The 22,051-nt window shown below is 47.3% G+C and overlaps 1 protein-coding gene across 1 annotated transcript in view; it reads right to left on the bottom strand.

Moving 5' to 3' along the window:
- LOC115083383 (chloride channel protein D-like) overlaps window positions 1-22,051 on the bottom strand; it is a 472,614-nt gene that overhangs the window by 5,845 nt on the left and 444,718 nt on the right. Inside the window, exon 16 of the mRNA XM_029587184.1 lies at window positions 14,308-14,403. Within this exon, the coding sequence (XP_029443044.1) occupies window positions 14,308-14,403 (96 nt within the window). The remainder of the gene's footprint in view (window positions 1-14,307; window positions 14,404-22,051) is intronic.

The raw sequence follows: 22,051 nt of genomic DNA, 5'->3' as shown, positions 1-22,051 counted from the left end.
CTGCATTTGTACAGTTTCTGTATTTATTAAGTATTTTTATCCAGGGTGCTAAACAAAAACTAATAAATGACAACAAGAAGTGGATAGTTAGAGTGAGGAAAGAGCAGATATTTAAGCAATATGAAGTGACAGTGAAAAAATGAGTTTTGAAAAAAGACAGGAAGAGAATAACATGAGGTTAGAGCAGATGGAGACAGCATGTTCCACAAAAGTTGGAATGCAAGGAAAAACATGAGAAGCAAAAAGGGGCAGAGCTGGAAGAGTTGGATATCAATTGCGAGCAAAAATTTGCAAATGGTCTTGATGAGGAGCAACAGAGTAAAAGTAGAGAGTGATGTTAAAGAAAGGTGATGGCAAGGACAGCAAAGAAAGTAGAGACTGAACAGAGCATGAGACTTTGATGGATGTGGGGTTTTACAAAGAGAAAAGTATGGTAGATAATGCAGGAAGATGAATACAGATGGTAAGAGGTCTTCAGCTTATGAGACTGTGATTTGGAGTGCAATTTTCAGTAGTTCAGCATATGTAAGGAGAAATTACTACTTACCTGATAATTTTCTTTTTTTTTAAGGAGGATAGGTGGATCCACAACCTGTGGGTTAGCACCTCTACCAGCAGATGGAGACAGAGAAAAGCTGACGTTGCAGTATATATACCCCTGGACTGACATCAGGCCGCCAGTATTCTCTACAAAAGCCAACTGTGGACAAACTAATAAAAACTTGAATATTAGCAGACAACCACTCCAGCTCTCAGCTCTCAGCTAACAAGAAACCACTGAGCTCAGACAAGGAGAGTATCAACGCTAGTCTAGGGACTGGACTGACACTTACCAGTAGCCCCTAGAACACGCAGCCATGCAGGAGGACAATAGCACCAATATCCAGCAGCCAAGGGTGGAAAGGTGGATCCATCTATCCTCCTTAAAGAAAAGGAAATTACCAGGTAAGTAGTAATTTCTTCTTTCTTAGCATTTGGATAGGTGGATCCACAACCAGTGAGATGTACCAAAGCTACTCCCGAACAGGGTGGGAGCCTGTCCACGGTCCAATCAATACCTCACGTGTGAAGGCTGCATCCTCCCGGGCCTGCACATTCAGGCAATAATGCTTGGAAAAGGTTTGTAAGGAGGACCACATCATAGCTCGGGAAATCTAGATGTGAGACAGCAATCAAATCTCTGCTCATGACACTGTTTGAGCCCTAGTGGAATGAGCCCTAACCTGACTAGGCAACAGCTGCTCAACATCCACATACCCGACCGTGTCTACCTCCTTAATCTGACAGGCTACTGTAGCCCATGACACTGGCTCATCCTGTTTACTCCCACCATGGAGTATAAACAGCTAGTCCGTCTTCCTGAGTTGTTCAGAAACCTCTTTATACCTCAAGATATGCCTTTTGACATCCAACGACAGTAATAGGTGATATCCATCCACATCACTCTTCCTGTCCAAAATCAGCAGGGAAATTGACTGATTCAAGTGAAAATCTGAGACTACCTTTGTCAAAAAAGACAGAACATTACACAAGTGTATCACCCCCGGAGTCACTCACAGAAACGGTTCCTGAAAGACAATGCCCGAGGTTCGGAGACTCTACGTGCAGAAAAAATTGCCACAAGAAACACTTTTTTCCACTTAAGTAACCTCCAGGAAAGGCTATGCAATAGTCAAAAGGTGGGACCCACCAGGAAATCCAAAACCAGATTAAGACTCCATAAGGGTACTGGGAACCATACGGGAGGATGAAGATTCTTCACCCCTTTTAAGAAACAAGCCACATCAGAATGAGCCAACAAGGGTCCACCATTCACCCGACCTCAGAAACAGGCAAGAGCCACCACCTGTACCTTCAATAGATTAAGGGCCAACCCTTTTCTCAGTCAATCTTACAAAAACTGCAAAATGAACATGATCTTAACTGAACGAGGGAGAATCCCTCAATCCTCACACCAAGCCTCAAACACTCGCCAAACCCGCACATAGGCTAAGGAAGTGGAAAACTTTCTCACTCGTAGCAAGGTAGCAATATCCATGCTTCAGCATTCAAGTTCTCTCAAGGGCCATACCATAAGAAAAAATTGAGTTGGATCTTCATGAAGAACAGGCCCCTGCTGTAGCAGATCCCTATTAATTGGTAATCGGATAGGGGAATCCACCAGGAGCCTTTGCAAATCTGCATACCACAGACTCCTGGGCCAATCTGGTGCCACCAGAAGCATCATCCTTGTGTGAGTCTTGATTCTCTGAATCATTGTGCCCAACATGGGCCATGGGGAAAAGGCCTATAGGAGCTTGCCTTCTGGCTACTCCTGCACGAGGGCATCGATGCCCAAGGGCTTTTGATGTCTCCTGAGACTAAAGAAGTGAGGAAACTTTGCATTGTGAGATCCACTAGCAGTCTAGTCTAGCAGTATACAAGTATAGGGAATAAAATATATAAACTGTATTTCTCTCCTACTGATTTTATGTTATTTTACTGTTTTATTTGTTCTGTTTTATTTATATTTTATTTTATTTTTATAGCATATTTATAATTTCTGTTTATTTTTTGAAATTATTGTAAATCGTTTTGGTCAATCATGTATTGTTAAAGATGGCATAGAAATGCTTTAAATAAATAAATAAAATAGAAATGGGAGGCCCAAGCTGTCCACTATGACCTGAAATGCCTCATTTGATAATTCCCATTCTCCTGGGTCCACACTCTGTCTGCTGAGAAAGTCAGCTCTTACATTGTCTTTTCCTGCAATGTGGGAGGCTGAGAGATCTGAAGATGCACTTCTGCCAGTTCCATGAATTGGGCTATTTCCTGGGACACTTGCTGGCTCTTGGTTCCTCCCTGGCGATTTATGTAAGCCACTGTCATTGCATTGTCTGATATTATCTGGACCGCTTGACCCTGCAATCAGTCGATGAATGGTAAGCATGCCAACTGGATGGCCCGGGCTTCCAGTCGATAGATGCTCCAGAGAGATTCTTCTGTATTCCAGCACCCTTGCGCTGTCTACTCCTGACAGTGGGCGCCCCCTCCCCCCAACCCTGGAGGCTTGCATCCATTGTGAGTACTAGCCAGTCCGGTGATTGTAGGGAAACCCACTTAGATGGTCCGCTTGAATCACCATTGCAGCTGTATGCTTATCTTCACTGGCAGGTGAAGCAGAGTCAAATAGTCTTGATAATGAGGACTCCAATGAGCCACAAGGTGTGCTGAAGAGGGCACATGTGCACCCTTGCCCATGGAACCACCTGTAGGGTGGCTGTCATCAACCTGAGCACTTGTAGATAAGACCATATTGCCGGGTGTATTGTTTCTGTCAAGAGTTGCACCTGCCCCATCAGCTTCTGAATGTGGCCTTCCAGCAGGAACACCCTGCCTTGCTTTGTGTCGAACTGAACACCGAGATACTCCAGGGTCTGGGATGGCTGTAGAATGCTCTTGGCAAAGTTCACCACCCAACCTAGTTCCTGTAGCAAGGAGGTCACCTTGTGTGAGACCCAAAGGCTCTCTTCCAGACTCTTGGCCCAAATCAGCCAATTGTCTAAATACAGGTGAACCAGAATGCCATCCTTTCTCAACACTGCCGCAACTACCACCATAACTTTGGAAAAGGTCTTGCGGGTGGTGGCCAACCCAAAGGGCAGTGCTTAAATCTGATAGTGTCACCCCAAAACAGCAAAATGCAGAAATTGTTAGGGATGTGAATCGTTTTTTGACGATTTAAAATATCGTCCGATATATTTTAAATCGTCAAAAAATCGTTAGGGCCACGATACAATACCAATTCCCCCGATTTATCGTTAAAAAATCGTAAATCGGGGGAAGGGGGAGGGCAGGAAAACCGGCACACTAAAACCCCCTAAAACCCACCCCGACCCTTTAAATTAAATCCCCCACCCTCCCGAACCCCCCCCCCAATGCTTTAAATTACCTGGGGATCCGGCGGTGGTCCAGAACGGCGGCGGTCTGGAACGGCCCCCTCAATAGAATCGTGTTGTCTTCAGCCGGCGCCATTTTTCAAAATGGCCGCTGCAAAATGGCGGCGGCCATAGACAAAAACGATTCGACGGAGGAGGTCGTTCCGGACCCCCGCTGGACATTTGGCAAGTCTTGTGGGGGTCAGGAGGCCCCCCCAAGCTGGCCAAAAGTTTCCTGGGAGTCCAGCGGGGTTCCGGGAGCGATTTCTTGCCGCGAATCGTTTTCGTACGGAAAATGGCGCCGGCAGGAGATCGACTGCAGGAGGTCATTCAGCGGGGGTTCCGGACCGCCGCTGAACGACCTCCTGCACTTGATCTCCTGCCGGCACCATTTTCCGTACGAAAACGATTCGCGGCAAGAAATCGCTCCCGGAACCCCGCTGGACTCCCAGGAAACTTTTGGCCAGCTTGGGGGGGCCTCCTGACCCCCACAAGACTTGCCAAAAGTCCAGTGGGGGTCCGGAACGACCTCCTCCGTCGAATCGTTTTTGTCTATGGCCGCCGCCATTTTGCGGCGGCCATTTTGAAAAATGGCGCCGGCTGAAGACAACACGATTCTATTGAGGGGACCGTTCCGGACCGCCGCCGTTCTGGACCACCGCCAGATCCCCAGGTAATTTAAAGCATTTGGGGGGGGTTCGGGAGGGTGGGGGATTTAATTTAAAGGGTCGGGGTGGGTTTTAGGGGGGTTTAGTGTGCCGGCTCACGATTTTAACGATTTTTCACGATAGTTTACACACCCAAACGGCAACAATACGATTCTCTCCCCCTCCCAGCCGAAATCGATCGTTAAGACGATCAAGGACACGATTCACATCTCTAGAAATTGTTGATGTTCCAGGCAGATGGAAATATGAAGGTACACCTCTGACAAATCCAGAGATATCAGAAACCCCCTGACTGTACTGTCATTATCACTGAGCACAAGGTTTCCATGCAAAAATGAGTCACCCGCAAATAACAATGGACTCCCTTGAGATCCAGGATGGGGCGAAAGGAGCCCGACTTCTTGGGCACAATAAAATTAATGGAATATTGGCCATATATTCTTGAGACCTGGGCACTGGAATTATATTTTATTTAACAGCTTTTTTATACCGATATTCATGGTTACATCATATCGGTTTACATCAACATAAGAGAAAATACAATGAACAGGGAAGGGGGGGATTGCGATAACCAATAAAAGAGATAGAAGTTAACAAATGAATAAGAAAGGAGAAATTACTAAAAGGGGTAAATAACTTAATAACAAAACAATGATTTTAGAGCAGGGGTAGGGGGGACCTACGTTGGGTATGCCTGTTTGAAGAGCCAGGTCTTTAACTTTTTCTTGAATTTGAAAGTGCAGTGTTCAAGGCAGAGTTCGGTGGGTAGAGAGTTCCAACAGGTGGAACTATAGCCCGCAGGCTGAGGAGCCTTGACAACTTACACTCCACTGCTTGTCTCTTTTGCAGAGAGTTGCAAGGAGACACCATGATGACATCCCGAGGAACATTGTGAAACTCCAGAGCATAACCATCTCTTATCACCTCCAGCACTCACTGGTCTGACATGATCCTGACCCACCTTTGATAAAAAAGAGAAGGCCCCCCCCCATCTCCTAATCCTGGGGGTGGATCGGCACACCTTCATTCAGATGCTTGGGGGGGCACTACTATCAGATCCTGTGCCCCTTCTGGGCTGTCTGGGATGAAAAGGCTGAGACCTACCCAAAGGCCAAGTCCTCCAGGAAGCTCCTCCTCTGTAGGATCAAAAGTGTCTAAAACTCCTAGCATGACCTCTTGTGCCAAATGAGCATGGTATCTGCTTCTTATCCTCTGGTAACCAAGGAACCTGTGCCTCACCCCACTCATTGATCATTTTTTCCAGCTCACTCCCAAACAAGAGTGATCCTTTAAAGGGCAATTGTTAGGAGCATGGCCTTCAGGCCCTGTTAGGAGCGCGGAGGTGCAGTCCCATCTCAAGGGAGGATGTGAGCCCTTGGATCACAGCGCAGCTCAGGGAGGAGCCCCAAGTACACCATGAGAGGTCAGCAGGTACGAGCACGGGCGGAGCAGGAGCAAGGCTGGACTGAAGACAAGACGAGGACTATCTGGAACAGGAATAAGGCAGGCTCAGCTCTCCACTGGACCTACACGTACCAATGAGACCAGCAACGCAATGCTGGTCTCAAGAGTAGCCCTCCGGCCACTCGATAGCCCTTTCGGACCCGCCGCTTGGGAATGACGAGTGTGTGAGGCCAGATGGAAGCTGAAGGCAGGAACAAGAAGACTCAGACGAAGACTCAGGATACTCGGATTATTCAGATGTAGACTTGGATACTGAGGATACTCAGACGAAGACTTGGATACTCAGGATACTCGGAGTACTCAGACAAGGTTACTCAGAAGACTTGGATAAGGATTAAGGTTTCTCAGAAGTTTCAGGCAAGGAGTCAGGCGAAAGTACTGGGTGGGAACTGCATCGCAGCGTGCTCTACACAGCCGCCCATGGTTGGTCATGGACCACGCTGAACGTGAAGCAGACTCCAGACAAGGCAATGGACTTGAAGCCAGGACATGATGAAGATTCAGGAGAGACCTGCACCAGGGTGCAACCTACACAGCCGCCAGTGGCTGGTCGCTGACCACCCTGAAGCGGAGCAGGTTCTGGCAGAGTCTTAGGCATGGACGGAAGCAGGCACAAGGAACTCCGAAGACCGGGACAGGATTCAAGACTGAGGATTCAAGGCTCAGGATACTCAGAAGCAAGGCATTAAAAACAGGAGTCTTCCAGAGGCTTGCGCTGCAGACGAGAAGAAGGCCTTGTACCACGAGGCACCCTACACAGCCCCTCATGGGCTGTTCACGGACCATGACGGTGGCACGCCAGGAGAGGTGGACAGACGAGGTACCTGGGAACTGGACAAAGAGCTGAAGATGAGATAGATGAAGTCAAGACAGGAACATCGGATATCAGGAACATGGAACAGGCTACCTCAGGACACGGAACATCAGGACATCCGGACATGGAACTTCTGGACATCAGACATCAGGAGAGCTGGACATCTGGAATATCAGGAACATGAGACAGGCAACAAGGGAGCTCTGACGAGGGACAAGACCAGGAACATCAGGATGAAGAAGTTCAGGAACACAAACAACACGGAACAAAGATCCATCAAGGCACAGGAAGTCAATTGAGGACCTGGATCCAGAAGAAGACCACAGACGCTGTGAAGACAGATCCGAAGGAACTGAAGCAGGGCCCTTTTATAGGACTGAAGCAGGCGAAGGTTGATGATGTCACTGCTGAGAGCCGTGTGGCTTTTCCCGCCGCTGACCCTTTAAAAGCTGAGAAGAGGCGCATGCCCGCACCTAAGGAGAGCTGGGAGGCTGAAGACATCAGCAGCATCCCTGCCACATGGAAGGCCAGGCAGGCCATGGTATCAATGGCAGCACCCCTGCCGAGAGAGGATGAAGACAGGCAGGGGCAGCGGCAGCTTCAGCCGTGAAGGAGAACTCCTGACGGTGGCACTAGGTCTGTGGGGGAGCCAGAATGCTGTGTTGCTCGGCCTGCCGCTAGGGACAGCGGTGATGGCGATCTGCCGCCAGAGGTAAGGGACTGCTTGTGGCTAGGCCCGCAAGCAGGATCCTAACAGTACCCCCTCCTCAAAGACCCCCTCCTCAAGCCTCCTATCAACAGCTTGGAAGGGTGAAGGTATCACTCCATACCGTCAGGGGGAGATCAAGGGTCCAAGAACAGAAGCTGGAATTTCTTGGCAAGGAACTGTAGCGATGGAGATACTTGTAGCTGAAGACAAGACGTAGAAAGTCGAAGATCCAGGCAAGACATAGACAAACATTGAAGGCATAAAACAGACAGGATACAGGACTGCAGGGCCGCAAGGCTTGCATCTCATGTTCTAGTAGTCAAGGTGGCAGGAATTGAAGACAAGGAGTCCAGGTTGAACGGGAGGCACAGGTGAGTGGTAGCATCTTGAAGTAAGGACCGGTTCTAGGTTCATATTAGTCAGAACAAGAGTGGAAAGCAGACAAGCATCATCTTTGTGGTGGTAGCACTGGTGAATCAGGCATCAAGCTGGATTCTTTTGATGTGAAGATGGAACACCAGGAGAATGAGTAGACGAACTTCCAAGTGCCACTTGCTCTTGGGTAGGCATTGATACACGGAGGACTCTGATGGAAACAGGAAGTCCAACGAACATTGCTCAGAGGGTGGAAAGTTGGACCTGGAGGCAATTTCACCTTTTGAAGATGGTTGGTTCATGGCTGAGGTAGACGAGTGTAAAGAAGCTCAGGGTTGCTGCTTCCAGACTTTACAAGGCCAAATGAGAGAAGTCTCTTAACTTGATAAAGGAGAGAATTGCATCTTGGAAAAATCCATATGTTAATAGAGGCTCCCATATGATGGTGAAATTGTTCTCAAGAGGAACTTGGCAGTTGATAGATGTCGCTGAATTTCCCAGATGACAGTAAGGATGAAGTATCTCAGGATTGAATCAATGAGCCACTTAGGGTAGATGAAGCATTGGGAGACAAGGCTCGAAGACAGCAGAAGATTATAATGGGTACATAAAGTGAATCCCCAGTGAAAGGTTGAAATGCAGCCGATGGCGAGCATCCTTGCTGAAGCAGCTCACTAGTGGAAGACACAGAGAAGCTGGCAAATACTTTAGTTATTTTGTAGAGCCATTCGAAAAGCTCTCTGGGGTGATGGACTGAAGATAGCTCCTAGTAATTCAAAGGATGGAAACCTCTGGAGAAGATGACCATAGGCATTTTCACTGACCCAGGAACAGTGAAGTAGAATTGCCATGTGGTTCTCGAGGAAGACAGGGTCCCTCCAGGAGTATTAACAGCAAGGAAATGCAAGCATACCAGACAAGCTGGAAGATGGTGGTGATCTCTGGATGCAGGATGGCATGCAATGATGATGATACGGCTAGAATTCCACTTGCACAGAGCAAGGGCTGGATTGAAGCTGTCGATTTAAGGCGACTCGCCTTATTGAAGTCATGAAGGTGAAGCACAGCAAGGTGACATCTCCGAACAACTGATGGGGAATCCCTGGCTGGAATCACCACTTGCAGAAGCAGAGAGAAGGTTTAGGCTGAAGATGACCGCAGGGCAAGCTCCTGGACAGAACAAGCAGGGACTGAGTTGGAAGCGATGAGATGAAGCCAGGGCTAGGGTGCAGGTGCCTCCTGCAGGTCGTACAAACCCAAAGACCCGGAATTGTTGTGGAGTACACTCTGATTCATTGCATACTCCCTGAAGCTTGAAGATACTTAGCGTTAAAGGTGAACTGGATTCTGGATGTGGAACCTGGGTGCAGGTGCCTGCTGCAGGTTGTATGGAACCCAGGGAGATGAACCAACATCACAGTGGAAAGAACGGAGATGGTCTCTGGAACAATGACAGGCACCTCCTGCAGGTTGAAAGGGTTCCAGGTCTGGACAGGACTTAGAGATCTGGATGCAGGCGCCTCCTGCAGGTCGTGGGATCCAGACAACTGAAGAGGAGAGACAAGCAGCAAAAGAAAAAAAAATTGGCTAAAAGCAAGGTATTAAATGTCCAGGAAACTAGGAGCAAAAATTCTGGGCAGGAACAAGGCAAAAATTCTGGGCAAAATTTTGGGCAAAATGTCCAGGAACTGGAGCCTGTCAAAAAGGAGCTCACCGAGCTCATAGCCTTCGGATCCAGTTAGAAGTGCGGCCTTCAGGCCCTGTTAGTAGAGCGGAGGCGCGGTCCCATCTCAAGGGAGGATGTGAGCCCTTGCATCACGGCGCAGCTCAGAGAGGAGCCCCAAGACACACCGTGACAGGTGAGCAGGTACGAGCATGGGTGGAGCAGGAGCAAGGCTGGACAGAAGACGACGAGGAATATCAGGAACAGGAACAAGGCAGGTTCAGCCCTCCACTGGACCTACACGCACCAATGAGACCCAGCAACACAGTGCTGGTCTCAAGAGTAGCCCTCCAGCCACTCGATAGCCCTTTTGGACCCGCTGCTTGGGAACGACGAGTGTGAGGCCAGACAGAGAATGAGAGCAGGAACAAGAAGACTCAGACGAAGACTCAGGATACTTGGAGGATTCAGATGTAGACTTGGATACTCAGACGAAGACTTGGATACTCGGAGAACTCAGACAAGGACTCAGGATACTCAGAGGACTCAGACAAGGACTCAGGTTACTCAGAAGACTCGGACAAGGATTCAGGTTTCTCAGAAGTTTCAGGCAAGGATTCTGGAGTCAGGTGAAAGTACTGGATGAGAACTGCATTGCAGCGAACTCTACACAGCCGCCCATGGCTGGTCACGGACCACGCTGAATGCGAAGCAGACTGCAGATGAGGCAATGGAACTTGAAGCCAGAACATGACGAAGATTCAGGAGAGGCCTGCACCGGGGCACACCCTACACCAAGACGGAGAGGTGGACAGACGAGGGACCTGGGAACTGGACGAAGAGCTGAAGATGAGACAGACGGTCAAGCAGGAACATCGGACATCAGGAATGTGGAACAGGGTACCTCAGGACACAGAACATCAGGACATCTGGACACGGAACATATGGACATGAGACCATCAGGAGAACTGGACATCTGGAACATGAGACAGGTGATGAGGGAGCTCCATTGAGGGATGAGACCAGGAACATCAGGATGAAGAAGTTCAGGAACACAAAGAACACAGATCCATCAAGACACAGGAAGACCATGGAAGAGCTGGATTCAGAAGAAGACTACGGATGCTGTGAAGACTGGATCTGAAGGCCCTGAGGAACTGAAGGAGGGCTCTTTTTTAGGGCTGAAGCTGGCAAATGTTAATGATGTCACTGCAGAGGGCTGCGGGGCTTTTCCTGCCGCTGGCCCTATAAAAGCTGAGAAGAGGCATGCGCCCGCGCCTAAGGAGATCTGGGAGGCTGAAGACATCATCAGTGTCCCTGCCACGTGAAGCCCAGATTAGATTGTAAGATTAGATTTTGAAATCGTATCGTCTGACTGCACCTGAAGAAAGGACTGCAGCCTTTGAAAAAATTCCACCCAAGAAAAGGTAGAGAGGGGTTGATGCCAAAACCAGGAGGCATTGGTCCTGCACCCACTGAACAACCTTTTTCCGCTGACGAACGAGTTAGGGGAGCCCCAATTCCAGGTGAAACCTCTGATAACTCTTTTTCCATTCCTGCATCATGCTGGGAAGGACCAGGCTTAGCAAAATCAGATGGAGACAAATCTCTCTGAGCCTCCAAACAGTGCTGACACAAGTTAGAGGGGATGCCAGGGTAATACACTTAGGCTTCTTTGCTATCAGCGCTATAGTTAACAGCATGCTCTAAACAAGTGTCTGGTAACTGTGTGCCGAGCTGTGCTCACAATAGGTGCTTGTAAAAAATTAGGCACCTAATGCACTTATTCAGGTAGATGCTCAACTTGAGCCCCTGTCTAAATGACCAGGAGCACACCATTGTGTAATGAATGAGGTTCCCTTAGGCGCACAACTGTGCACCTAGCTAGGCGTCCCTATGCCGCCCAACTGAGCATCCAGCTAGGCGCACAACTAGATGCACAGCTGGGTGTGTAAGCATGAACCAACATACCTGAAGAGGGCAACCTTATGCGCAAAGAAAAAGCGAGCGAAAGCTTCCGCAGCCTACCATGCGGTGAAATAATCTAAGCCTGAGAGCAGGTCCTAGCCCAGAAGGTTGCTCAACCCACCAGACTGCCCAAGTCTCCCCAGATCACGCTGAGGGGGGAACGGATGTTGGATCAGCACGCCAAACATGGAGATTGGAGAGGAGAGGAATCCCTACATCAACTCCCCCATTTTTTTACTTTTATATTTTTTAAATTACTCTTTACCTGAGCTCAGCCCACCCTGGCTGAGTACAGAGTAGGTCTCTGGCTTTGGGGAGAAAGGGCATATACCTTCACCACGCTCTACTTGCCTTTCAGCTATTATTTTTTTTTTTACAGCTAGGTCCATGCCAGCAAAAACTAGCTACCGGACCAAGGCACTTATCTGAGGGAAGGATCCAAAGAAATCCCCTCAGGAACTCGATTGAGGGAGGGACCATAAGATAGGGGCTATAAACTTCCTTCTTCATTTCTCCTTCTGTAAAAAACTTTTAACACAATCCCCAGTAGGGATGTGAATCGTTTTTTGACGATTTAAAATATCGCCCGATATATTTTAAATCGTCAAAAATCATTAGAGCCGCGATACAATAACAATTCCCCCGATTTATCGTCAAAAAATCGTAAATCGGGGGAAGGGGGAGGGCGAAAAAACCGGCACACTAAAAAAACACTAAAACCCATCCCGACCCTTTAAAATAAATCCCCCACCCTCCCGAACCCCCCCAAAATGCCTTAAATTACCTGGGGTCCAGAGGAAGGGTCCCGCTGTGATCTTCCACTCTCGGACCTCCGGTGCTTGTAGAAATGGCGCCGGCGCTACCTTTGGTTTTTCTGTACGGAAAAACGATTCGCGGCAGGAGATCGCGCCCGGACCCCCGCTGGACCCCCAGGGACTTTTGGCCAGCTTGGGGGGGCCTCCTGACCCCCACAAGACTTGCCAAAAGTCCAGCGGGGGTCCGGAACGACCTCCTGCAGTCGAATCATGTTGTCTACGGCTGGCGCCATTTTGCGCAAAATGGCAGCGCAAAATGGCGCCGGCCATAGACAACACGATTCGACTGCAGGAGGTCGTTCCGGACCCCCGCTGGACTTTTGGCAAATCTTGTGGGGGTCAGGCGGCCCCCCCAAGCTGGCCAAAAGTCCCTGGGGGTCCAGCGGGGGTCCGGGAGCGATCTCCTATGCTCCTGACCTCGGGGGACAAAAAACAAAATGGCGCCGGCGCTACCTTTGACCTGTCATATGACAAGGCAAAGGTAGCGCCGGCGCCATTTCTACAAGCACCGGAGGTCCGAGAGTAAAAGATCACACCGGGACCCTTCCTCTGGACCCCAGGTAATTTAAGGCATTTTGGGGGGGTTCGGGAGGGTGGGGGATTTATTTTAAAGGGTCGGGGTGGGTTTTAGGGATGTTTTAGTGTGCCGGTTTTCGATTTTCACGATTTTCACGATTTTCACAAAACCCAAACGGCAACGATCCGATTCCCTCCCCCTCCCAGCCGAAATCGATCATTAAGACGATCGATCACACGATTCACATCTCTAATCCCCAGTAGGGAGATGCACGTCTGCCATCTACTGGAGACGGAGAATATTAGCAGGCTGATGACAGTGCTGGGGTATATATATACCATTACATCAGCTTTGCTCCATTTCCATCTGCTGGTAGAGGTGGAGCCACCTATCCGAATGCTAAGAAATGTTCTGTAACTTGCTGTGATAGTAAAATTGTTAGCAAAAGTCATTGGGGGCTCCAGAGCGCATGCTGTAAAGTAATAAAGAAAGTCGCTGTTCTTGTTCAGACTGTGTGGCTGAGTCTTTCTGTGATAGGACTTGACCATAACTAACTAGCTTGTATATAACTGTCTAGAACAGAGGTTGGCAATCTGTGGCTCCTGAGCCTCATATGACTCTTTGTGCACCTGAATGCAACTCACGGGTTCACTGAAGCATTGTCGTAAGTCAGATGCATCAAACATTTGAACCCATTCAAACTTGTTCCAGCTTTGCTTCAGTCTTTTTCCATTGAAAATACTGAGGATATTTTCATTAATACATCTTCAGCAGTGTGTACACTGGAGCAAAACTGGAAGCAAAGTTTTATAAATCTGCACCTATGATATGTGATTGCTTGTTCCATGGTGACTCTGAGGTCCAGCAGTCTGATAGATGTCTAGAGATCTAGATATTTATGTGCTAGTAGAGATCTCAGATACAAAATATATAATGTACAGATCGATGCTGCAGTAAAAATATAGAATGAGAGAGGGAAACAAAGAATTTATTCATAAATGGGTATATCGGGATCTGTTTACAGAAAGAGCACTCAAGTACATTGCTTCCCATTTGTTTTATACTTACATAGGAACCATAAATGACATAAAATGATGTATTCCATTAACATTGTATCTTGTTGTCAATCTGGAATGTATTCTAATCAAAAGGCCCCTTTTTTTTTTTTTGTTGGCTCATTTCATCAACATCTGTTATGTTTATACAATATGGACTGAAAGTTAGGAATGCCATTTGTTCTCTGCTACTTTTGTTAAAAATGTTACATCTCGGGATTGGTGATGTTTATGTAAATCAGTGCAGTTGACACAACCATCATAAACAAATGATGGAAATATAACAAACACATTGCTCAGAGAGGAAGTGTTTGTTTTTGTAGTTGACTTCACACTCACCAGATTGATGAAGAGTTGCTGATACTGAGAATCTGTACTGTACTGGTTCAGCAGCATGGTCATCCGTGTCTTGTCTGGCAATTTCTCCACGGTTATCTGGATGGAAAAACCAAAAGGAGTTTTCACTTTTTCTGATAAAGCAGGAGGCCCTGAAGCTCCTATATTGCTCTTTTAGAAGTTTTTACCCACAAGTGTGTCATGTTTTCTAAGACATCCTCTAAAATCATTCAAACTGAATTTTTATTAGGTTGCTTGTCGATGTTACTCTTTGTCCATTTAAATGCTGTACCTTGCTTTGCTAGACTTTGTGTATTAATACTAAAGTCATATTTCAGGAATGGATATGGATTTCTTTACATTCTAAGAAAGAAATCAATTAGCTGTCTTTCTATCACCTAGCATGGGCTATGTTGATCAATCTTCTTACTTCAGCAACAGCAAATAATTAGTGGTTACAATCCTCAACAGCAGTGGTTATGACTGTATCAAGCTTCTAAGGCGGCTTTGGGATAATCTGCACAGAGCAGTGGGTACAACCTTAAACAGCAGTGGCATGGTAGCATCGCACTTCCAAGAGTGACCAAGGTTAAAATCCAAACCGAAAGGTGCAAGGGGAAGGCCAGATCACTAATTTTGGTGGCTGTGTGAAATATTACATACTTTGCTAAGAAGACAAGGAAGGGGATCTGGGTGTTGGATTGAGCGTTAGTCTTGTAAGTATCAAAGAGGAAGATGGCAAGGCCGGTGGAGACCAGGAGTCTAGATGATTTTGGGCATGCTCAGGACCAATATGAAGGGCAGTTGTGGTGGTGGGTGGGGGGGGGGGGTTGAGTGGTCAGATGGAATACATGGTAGAATGCAGTCTGTGTTGGGTTGTCTATGAAAATTTGTATTTGTATACTCATTTGTATACGCATATCCAGCATAGCTCTCTGCTTCAACGGGAGGGAGAACGAAGAAAAGTGGATCTATATACAGACAACAACCAACAAGGACTGAATTACATAGTCTGGGTTAACAAATAAGCATGGATGTAGCTTGCTTTTTGCGGCGGTTACAACCCCTAACTAATTAAGCTAGATATTCACTTAGATGCAGTTCCAACACTGCTCTCTACATTAATGGTAGGGGTGGAAGGGAAATAGAACCAAAATGTTACTAAGAGCCAAGACTAACAGAAATATGAGAAAAAAAAAGTGCAAAGTTTGCTGGGCAGACTGGATGGGCCGTTTGGTCTTCTTCTGCCGTCATTTCTATGTTTCTATTTACTAGGGGTGTGCATTCATTTTGAACCCATATGTAAAATGCAACTTATATTTTTAAAAGAGAAAAAAAAGGTTTGATGCGCAACGCATCGCGACTTCCAACTTATTCAACATAGCTATGTTGAATACGTTGAACCTAAATAAACACTTAAACCCCCCACCCTCCTGACCCCCCCAAGACTTACCAAAACTCCCTGGTGGTCCAACGGGGAGTCAGGAAGCCATCCCTGCATTCCTTTGCGATTTCCTCACGGCGCCGATAGCCTGTGTCACAGGGGCTGCCCGTGCCATTGGTCAGCCCCTGTCACATGGTCACGGCACCATCTTGTGCTTCTACCACGTGACATGTAGGTCATGTGGCAGGAGGTCGCTCCGGGACCCCCGCTGGACCGAACCGGAACTTTTGGCCAGCTTGGGGGGGGGCCTCCTGACCCCCCCAAGCTGGCCAAAAGTTCCGGTTGGGTCCAACGGGGGTCCGGGAGCGGAGGCGCGGATGAGCACGTGATGCTGACGTCACGCCGACGTCACGTGCTCCTAATTTTTAGGTTAGACCTACCTGTCACGTGGTAGAAGCACAAGATGGCGCCGTGACTATGTGACAGGGGCTGACCAATGGCACGGGCAGCCCCTGTGACATAGGCTATCGGCGCCGTGAGGAAATCGCAAAGGAGTGCAGGGATGGCTTCCTGACTCCCTGCTGGACCACCAGGGAGTTTTGGTAAGTCTTGGGGGGGATTAAGGAGGGTGGGGGGTTTAAATTTTTATTTAGGGAACCGGGAAACGTATGGACAGATCCACAACTTATGGATTTCTCCATACTTCCATATTGAACGGAATCGACCCTCACCTTCAATGTATCAACGTTTCAACGAAAACTTTTTGCCTGCACATCCCTACTATTTACCCAGAGTGATAAAAAGCAGTGAAAGAATCGCAATTGGGCAGACTGGATGAGTGAATAGATCTTTATCTTCTGTCATTTACTATGTACTTTGATCCCATAGTACCCAAACAATGCATTGTGGAGTCATAATTTTTCTATTCTTAGAGACAAAATTCAGAAGAGCAGGGGCACCAAATAAGTAGAGAGTATATATTTAGATACTGGAATTTGGGGATGATCAATATGTAACCCCACCCCGGTGTGCAGGTCTTGCACGGGTGAGGCCATAAAGTTATTTATACTCTTTGGGGCAGGAACCCTGACTAGTTCTTGTACCTCCTTTACTTCCCAAGGTGTAGGCTTGTTGGACTGTGGGAAGAAAGGGGTCCTCTCAGGTCCTGATGTGACAGGGGTGGTTTCCTTACACATTCCCTTGTGTTTCCCCTGGGGAGGATGCTGGTCCCTGATGTGGGTGCTGTGAGTGCAGAAATAAATACTCTGGAGCCACTTGGTTAATGTCCAAAATAAAAGTCTTTACTGTTAAACAATGATGGTGAATGTCACAAAACTCAAACTGCAGCACTACAGAAATCTCTCACATGCTTATATCAGGAAAGGGAAACATCCATTCTCTTGGATTAAGGCAAAGTGGAGCTCCCAGAGGAGAAAGGGTCTTTAAGATGGTCAAAACCTCTTCCAAGCTGACAAAAGGTAAAGTCTGTGGCACAGAGAGTAAATCCTCTCTTTCTTTCCCCAGGGTGGTGAACACTGGATGGGTGTCCCTACTGATGTTTCTTCCTTTACTCATGGTTAGCAGATCTTCAGGATCTCCTTAATCTTACACAGTCTCTTTATACTCTCTCTGGATCCTTGATGTATGGGACCCTCATTGAAACAAGCAGTTCTCTTGCTTCTAGCAGGAAGGAAGTGGCAGCCAAAACCTTCCTCCTGGATCTTTAACAAAAGTGTTATGGAACAGAAACTAACAGCAGAATCCTCTCCTCCTAGCAGGTCACCACCACTATTTCTGGGTTGTTCACAGGCAGGATTCCCCAATCCTTGCATGCAAGTCAGGCCCAGGTGTCCAGTGAGGCTCCTAATAAAAATCTCAAAAATCCCTAAACTTAGAACTGAGGGAATCTTAACCAGATAGGTTGTGTACTGGAAAAAGAATATCCTCCTGACCCGGGTCAGGCCCAACAGCCTGCGACAGCCTGCCTTTACTGACTGGGCCTGAAAAACAACAAAAGATTAACACCTCTGCACTCTAACAGAAAAGGACTGCTTCCCGAGCTCACTGAGGAGAGCTCCTAAATAAACTTCCAAGGGGACGGCCATTTCAGACTCCACAGAAGGAGGAGCCTATTTTGAACAGTACCTCCCTCTATTCTAACCTATTCTGTCTCTTAATGGTGACATGACTGTAGGGTCTGTCACAAATAAAATGAATGGAACAGACTTAGAGTCACTACTTAAAAAAATGTTTAATGAATTACTTACCTGGCTAATGTTAGCTGGTTAAGTTATCCTGGATATTCAGAAGGATAAACATTCCATTGAATATCCCCAAATAAAGTTCTCCAGCCACCTTTAGCCAGATAGCTTTAAACCTAACTGGCCATCTTTTGAATATTGTTGGTTAGGTTTAAAGTTATCCAGATCCAGTTTCTGTTGTGTGCCCCATCTGTGGTCAGCCCGCACATGGGCCTGCTTACCTTACCAACCTCTGCAGGTTCCGGGTCAGCTTCTCCTGCAGATAGCTCCTCAAAGCCTTGGCGTCCCGCAGTGGTGGTCACTGGGCCTTCCTCAGCGCACCAGTCCTCCGTGGCATCGACCATGCCCCTAGCCACGTGCGCGCGGACCGCCCGGACCCTTATAGGGCCAGGGGCGGGTCCTAGTTCCGCGGCGCACCCTGATTTAGCACAGTATATCAGGAAGTTCTTGCCTTCACTTCCTTGCCTTGGCAATCGGGTCGACACTGTGGTGTACTAGTTTGCAGAAATACGCAATAAGCAGCCTAATGTCCAAAATAAAAATGTATTGTGTAGAATCAAATTATGTAATAGGCCCTATTACATAATTTGATTCTACACAATAAATTTTTATTTTGGACATTAGGCTGCTTATTGCGTATTTCTGCTTCCATAGCTTTATTAAGCAGCCTTCCTTGCTGTTTTGTTAGAGTGTACTAGTTTGCCTCAGTGTCTCATCGCTTGTTCCAGCCTTGTTCCAGCGTCCTCCTGTTCCAGCTTCTGTTTGTTCCTGCATTCCCTCAGGTAGTACCTCTTAGACTGACTCTCTAGTGCTGACCTCTGCCTGCTCTTGACTACGCTGATCGCTGCCTGGACTCTGAGCTTCGCCTGCCTCCTTGACCACGTCTGATCTCTGGAACCTGACCCCTGCTTTGGCTGACTACTCTGGGACTGACCTTTGGAACTTGACCCCAGCTTCGGCTAACTACTCTCAGACTGACCTCTGAAACTTGACCTCTGCTATCACTGACCACGTCTCCTTGAGCCTGGCCCTGCTCCTAGCCTTGTCATCACAGACACTGTTCTGGCCTTCCTTGGTTCCCCAAGTCTCCAGTTCTGACATCGACCGTGCACCCTTGATCCTGGTGGGCACACCTCTATACTTCCTATCCGGGAGACCCTGCGAGGCCCACCTAAGTCCAAGTGGCCCGGGTCCCCAAGGGCTCCACCCAGGGGGACCTCGGGCTTCCAGTGGTGAAGCTTCAGCAAGCCTCTGTCTCCTCCTGTGCTCCGCCTCCTGGTGGCAGTTGCTTCCTGGTCAGACCCTTCCTCCTCACTGTCTCAGGACAAAGGTCCACCTCCAGGCGCAATAGTTTCATGGCTCAGTGGGGGGGGGGGAAAGAAGTGAGGCGCAGGTCTGTGCCTGAGATTCCCCTAGCACCACTCAGTATTTAAATGAGCAGTCCTGCTGGCTGAGCCCCCACCCCTCCTAATCTTTCCATTGTTAGAATATACAAAAATACAATTCTCAGGATGATTGGCAGCTTCCTCCTGCCCCGCTCCTCCCCAGTCCCACATATTTAGAATGGAATTGCTCTCCCACCCACCCAATACCTTTATAGACCTTTCTACCAGGATCTCAGTGCAGTCAAGCAATCCCACCGCTCGCGGTATTGCCATAAAAGCCACACTGCAAGGGTAAACTACATGTTGGTGGCTTGCACTTGCAACTGCGATGCTGCAAGTGGCCGGGATCACTCCACCGTACCACGATCCCTGCAAAAGTGTTCTTAAAGGTACTAGATGGTTGTGAGGGGGAAGAGAGAGGGAAAAAGGATGAGGCATTCTATTCTAAATGTGAGTTATCTGTCTAAATGACTTTGAATATTGACCTCACAACTGTGGACAGATCGATGTGTCCAAATTCAATGCAAGTATTTATATGGGGACCAAGTCATGCAAGTTATACAGCTGATACCAGGCCATATAGCTCAATGATATTTACCATAAATAGCTAAATTAGTCATTCTGACCTGCTAAGTAATCTGTCTCTGGTAAGTAACTCTGAAAAATATGGCAGAATATCAGCCAAGAAAACAGTGTGAACTGGCTTCATAGAGATTTCCAATGTAAAACTGGCAGGGCTGCTTAGTCTCTTTGTTAGAACAAGACACTTTCTGAAATTGTGAATGTTTCTTTATGAATATAACTACAACATTCTCCTGCTCCCTAACTGTGCAAAATCAATTAGTCAGTAGCCTCTGCAGAAAAAGGTGCAAAAGGCTTTGCTGTTGAGCAGAGAAAAACAGACTACAGATGTGAAAAGCTTTTTGCTGTTCAAAGGTTTCTAGGAGCCTCCATATAAATACAAAGCACTGGAAGGATATCCATAAGAACTTAAAAGCACTTTAGTAAATTAATCTGTGGGAAACAATTGCTATAGAAATAGAACGAGAAACACATTTGAGTTGAAAATAAATCTGTATAAGGCAGTGGTTCCCAACCCTGTCCTGGGGGCCCACCAGCCAGTCAGGTTTTCAGGATATCCACAATGAATATGCATGAGAGAAAATGTACATGTTATGGAGGCAGTACATGCAAATTTTCTCTCATGCATATTCATTGTGGATATCCTGAAAACCCAACTGGCTGGGGGGTCCCCAGTACAGGGTTGGGAACCACTGATATAAGGTGAACATTTGATCCAACTGTTTACAACAAGAGATCCAGAGAGAAAATGAGAAAGGAAACTTTAAATGCAAATTTAACATAATTGGCATAATTAAATATTAATTTCTGAAGGAAAATGAAAGGAAGAAACAGAGTTTTAAAGAAATATGACTTAAACAGTTATTTTGGTGTAGTAGCATTTTTCAGTCAGGTCATGGATAAGAGTCAGATAACAACACTAAGGCCTCAACTGAAAGGTTGACTCATCACATTTTGTAGTGACAGGTCACTGTACTGGTAGACATTCTGACTATTGGATAACATGTTTCCAGGGCTCTATGGGATGTGTGCATATTTGAGATAAAAGCATGTAAGCGTGTTTAGATCTTACTAATGGAAGTTATTAGGAATTTTCCAGCAATGGGAAGTTCAAGTTAGTAGTAGGAAGGAGTTTCATTGAGTGACAGGAAAGTTTTCTCCCTAAAGGAGATGGGTGTAATGGAGTTCATACATACCTGAGAATTCTCTGGATTTGATCTGGAGACTCCATAATTCCAAAGGAATTGCTGGGTCTACACTGCAAATCTCCAGGTGCTACCGCTCAAGAGCAAGTGTGGCCTGGAAGAGGAAGCCACCCTGGCCTGCACGGGCAGGAAGAACTGGAGCATCAGGCGCACACCAGAAGAAAGATCAGGGGGAGCATTGAGAGTGCAGAGCAGCGAAACAGCATTGGTCTGCAGAGTAGGAAGAAAGAGCAGAGCAGCATCAGAGCCTTGGTCCAAGGAGCAGGAAGAAGGAGCTGGGTAGTGTCAGCCCCCACAACAAGAATAAAAGGAGTCACATTGGCTGTGGAGTCCTAAAGGGCTGCTGCCACTGGTGGTTCAGGTTGGAGGGGGAAAAAGAGAGGAGTGCGAAAGTGAACAAGTATGTGTGAGTGGACATGGCTATATGAGGGAGTGAGTGAATGGGCATGTATATGAGCGAGTGTGGGATTGGGCATATGATTATAGTAGTATGAAGAGTGAGTGTAGCAGTGGGCATGTGAAAGGGAGTGAGCGTGGGAGTGGGCAAGTATGTGGAAGAGAGAAAAGTAAGTGGGCATGTGTGTGTGGAAGAGGAAAGAGAGTGGACATGTGTGTTAAGTGAGCATGTGTTTATATGAGCATATATATGTCTGAACAAATAAGTGTGTTAGAGATGTGTGTAACTTTGGAAAAAGTTTGTGTGCAAACCCCTGCCTGTCCTCCTCCCCAGTCCCTCACCTCCACCTCCTGCTAATCCACAACACAATTTCAGGGCACATGCAAATCGAAAGTTCCCATGTATGAGTATATACAATGCCTCCTTGAGACACTGGGGAGGAGGTTCTGGAGTTTGTTAGGAGTTTGGTGGGAGTAGTGCTCAGTTTGGATTCTAGTTGCTGGGAGTCAGGTAGGGTAGCAAGGGGCTGTATC

Source organism: Rhinatrema bivittatum, chromosome 2 (assembly GCF_901001135.1).
Source record: "Rhinatrema bivittatum chromosome 2, aRhiBiv1.1, whole genome shotgun sequence".
Taxonomy (NCBI): Eukaryota; Metazoa; Chordata; class Amphibia; order Gymnophiona; family Rhinatrematidae; genus Rhinatrema; species Rhinatrema bivittatum.
Note: the sequence above shows the minus strand (reverse complement) of the source record. Positions and strands in the feature narration are given on the sequence as shown.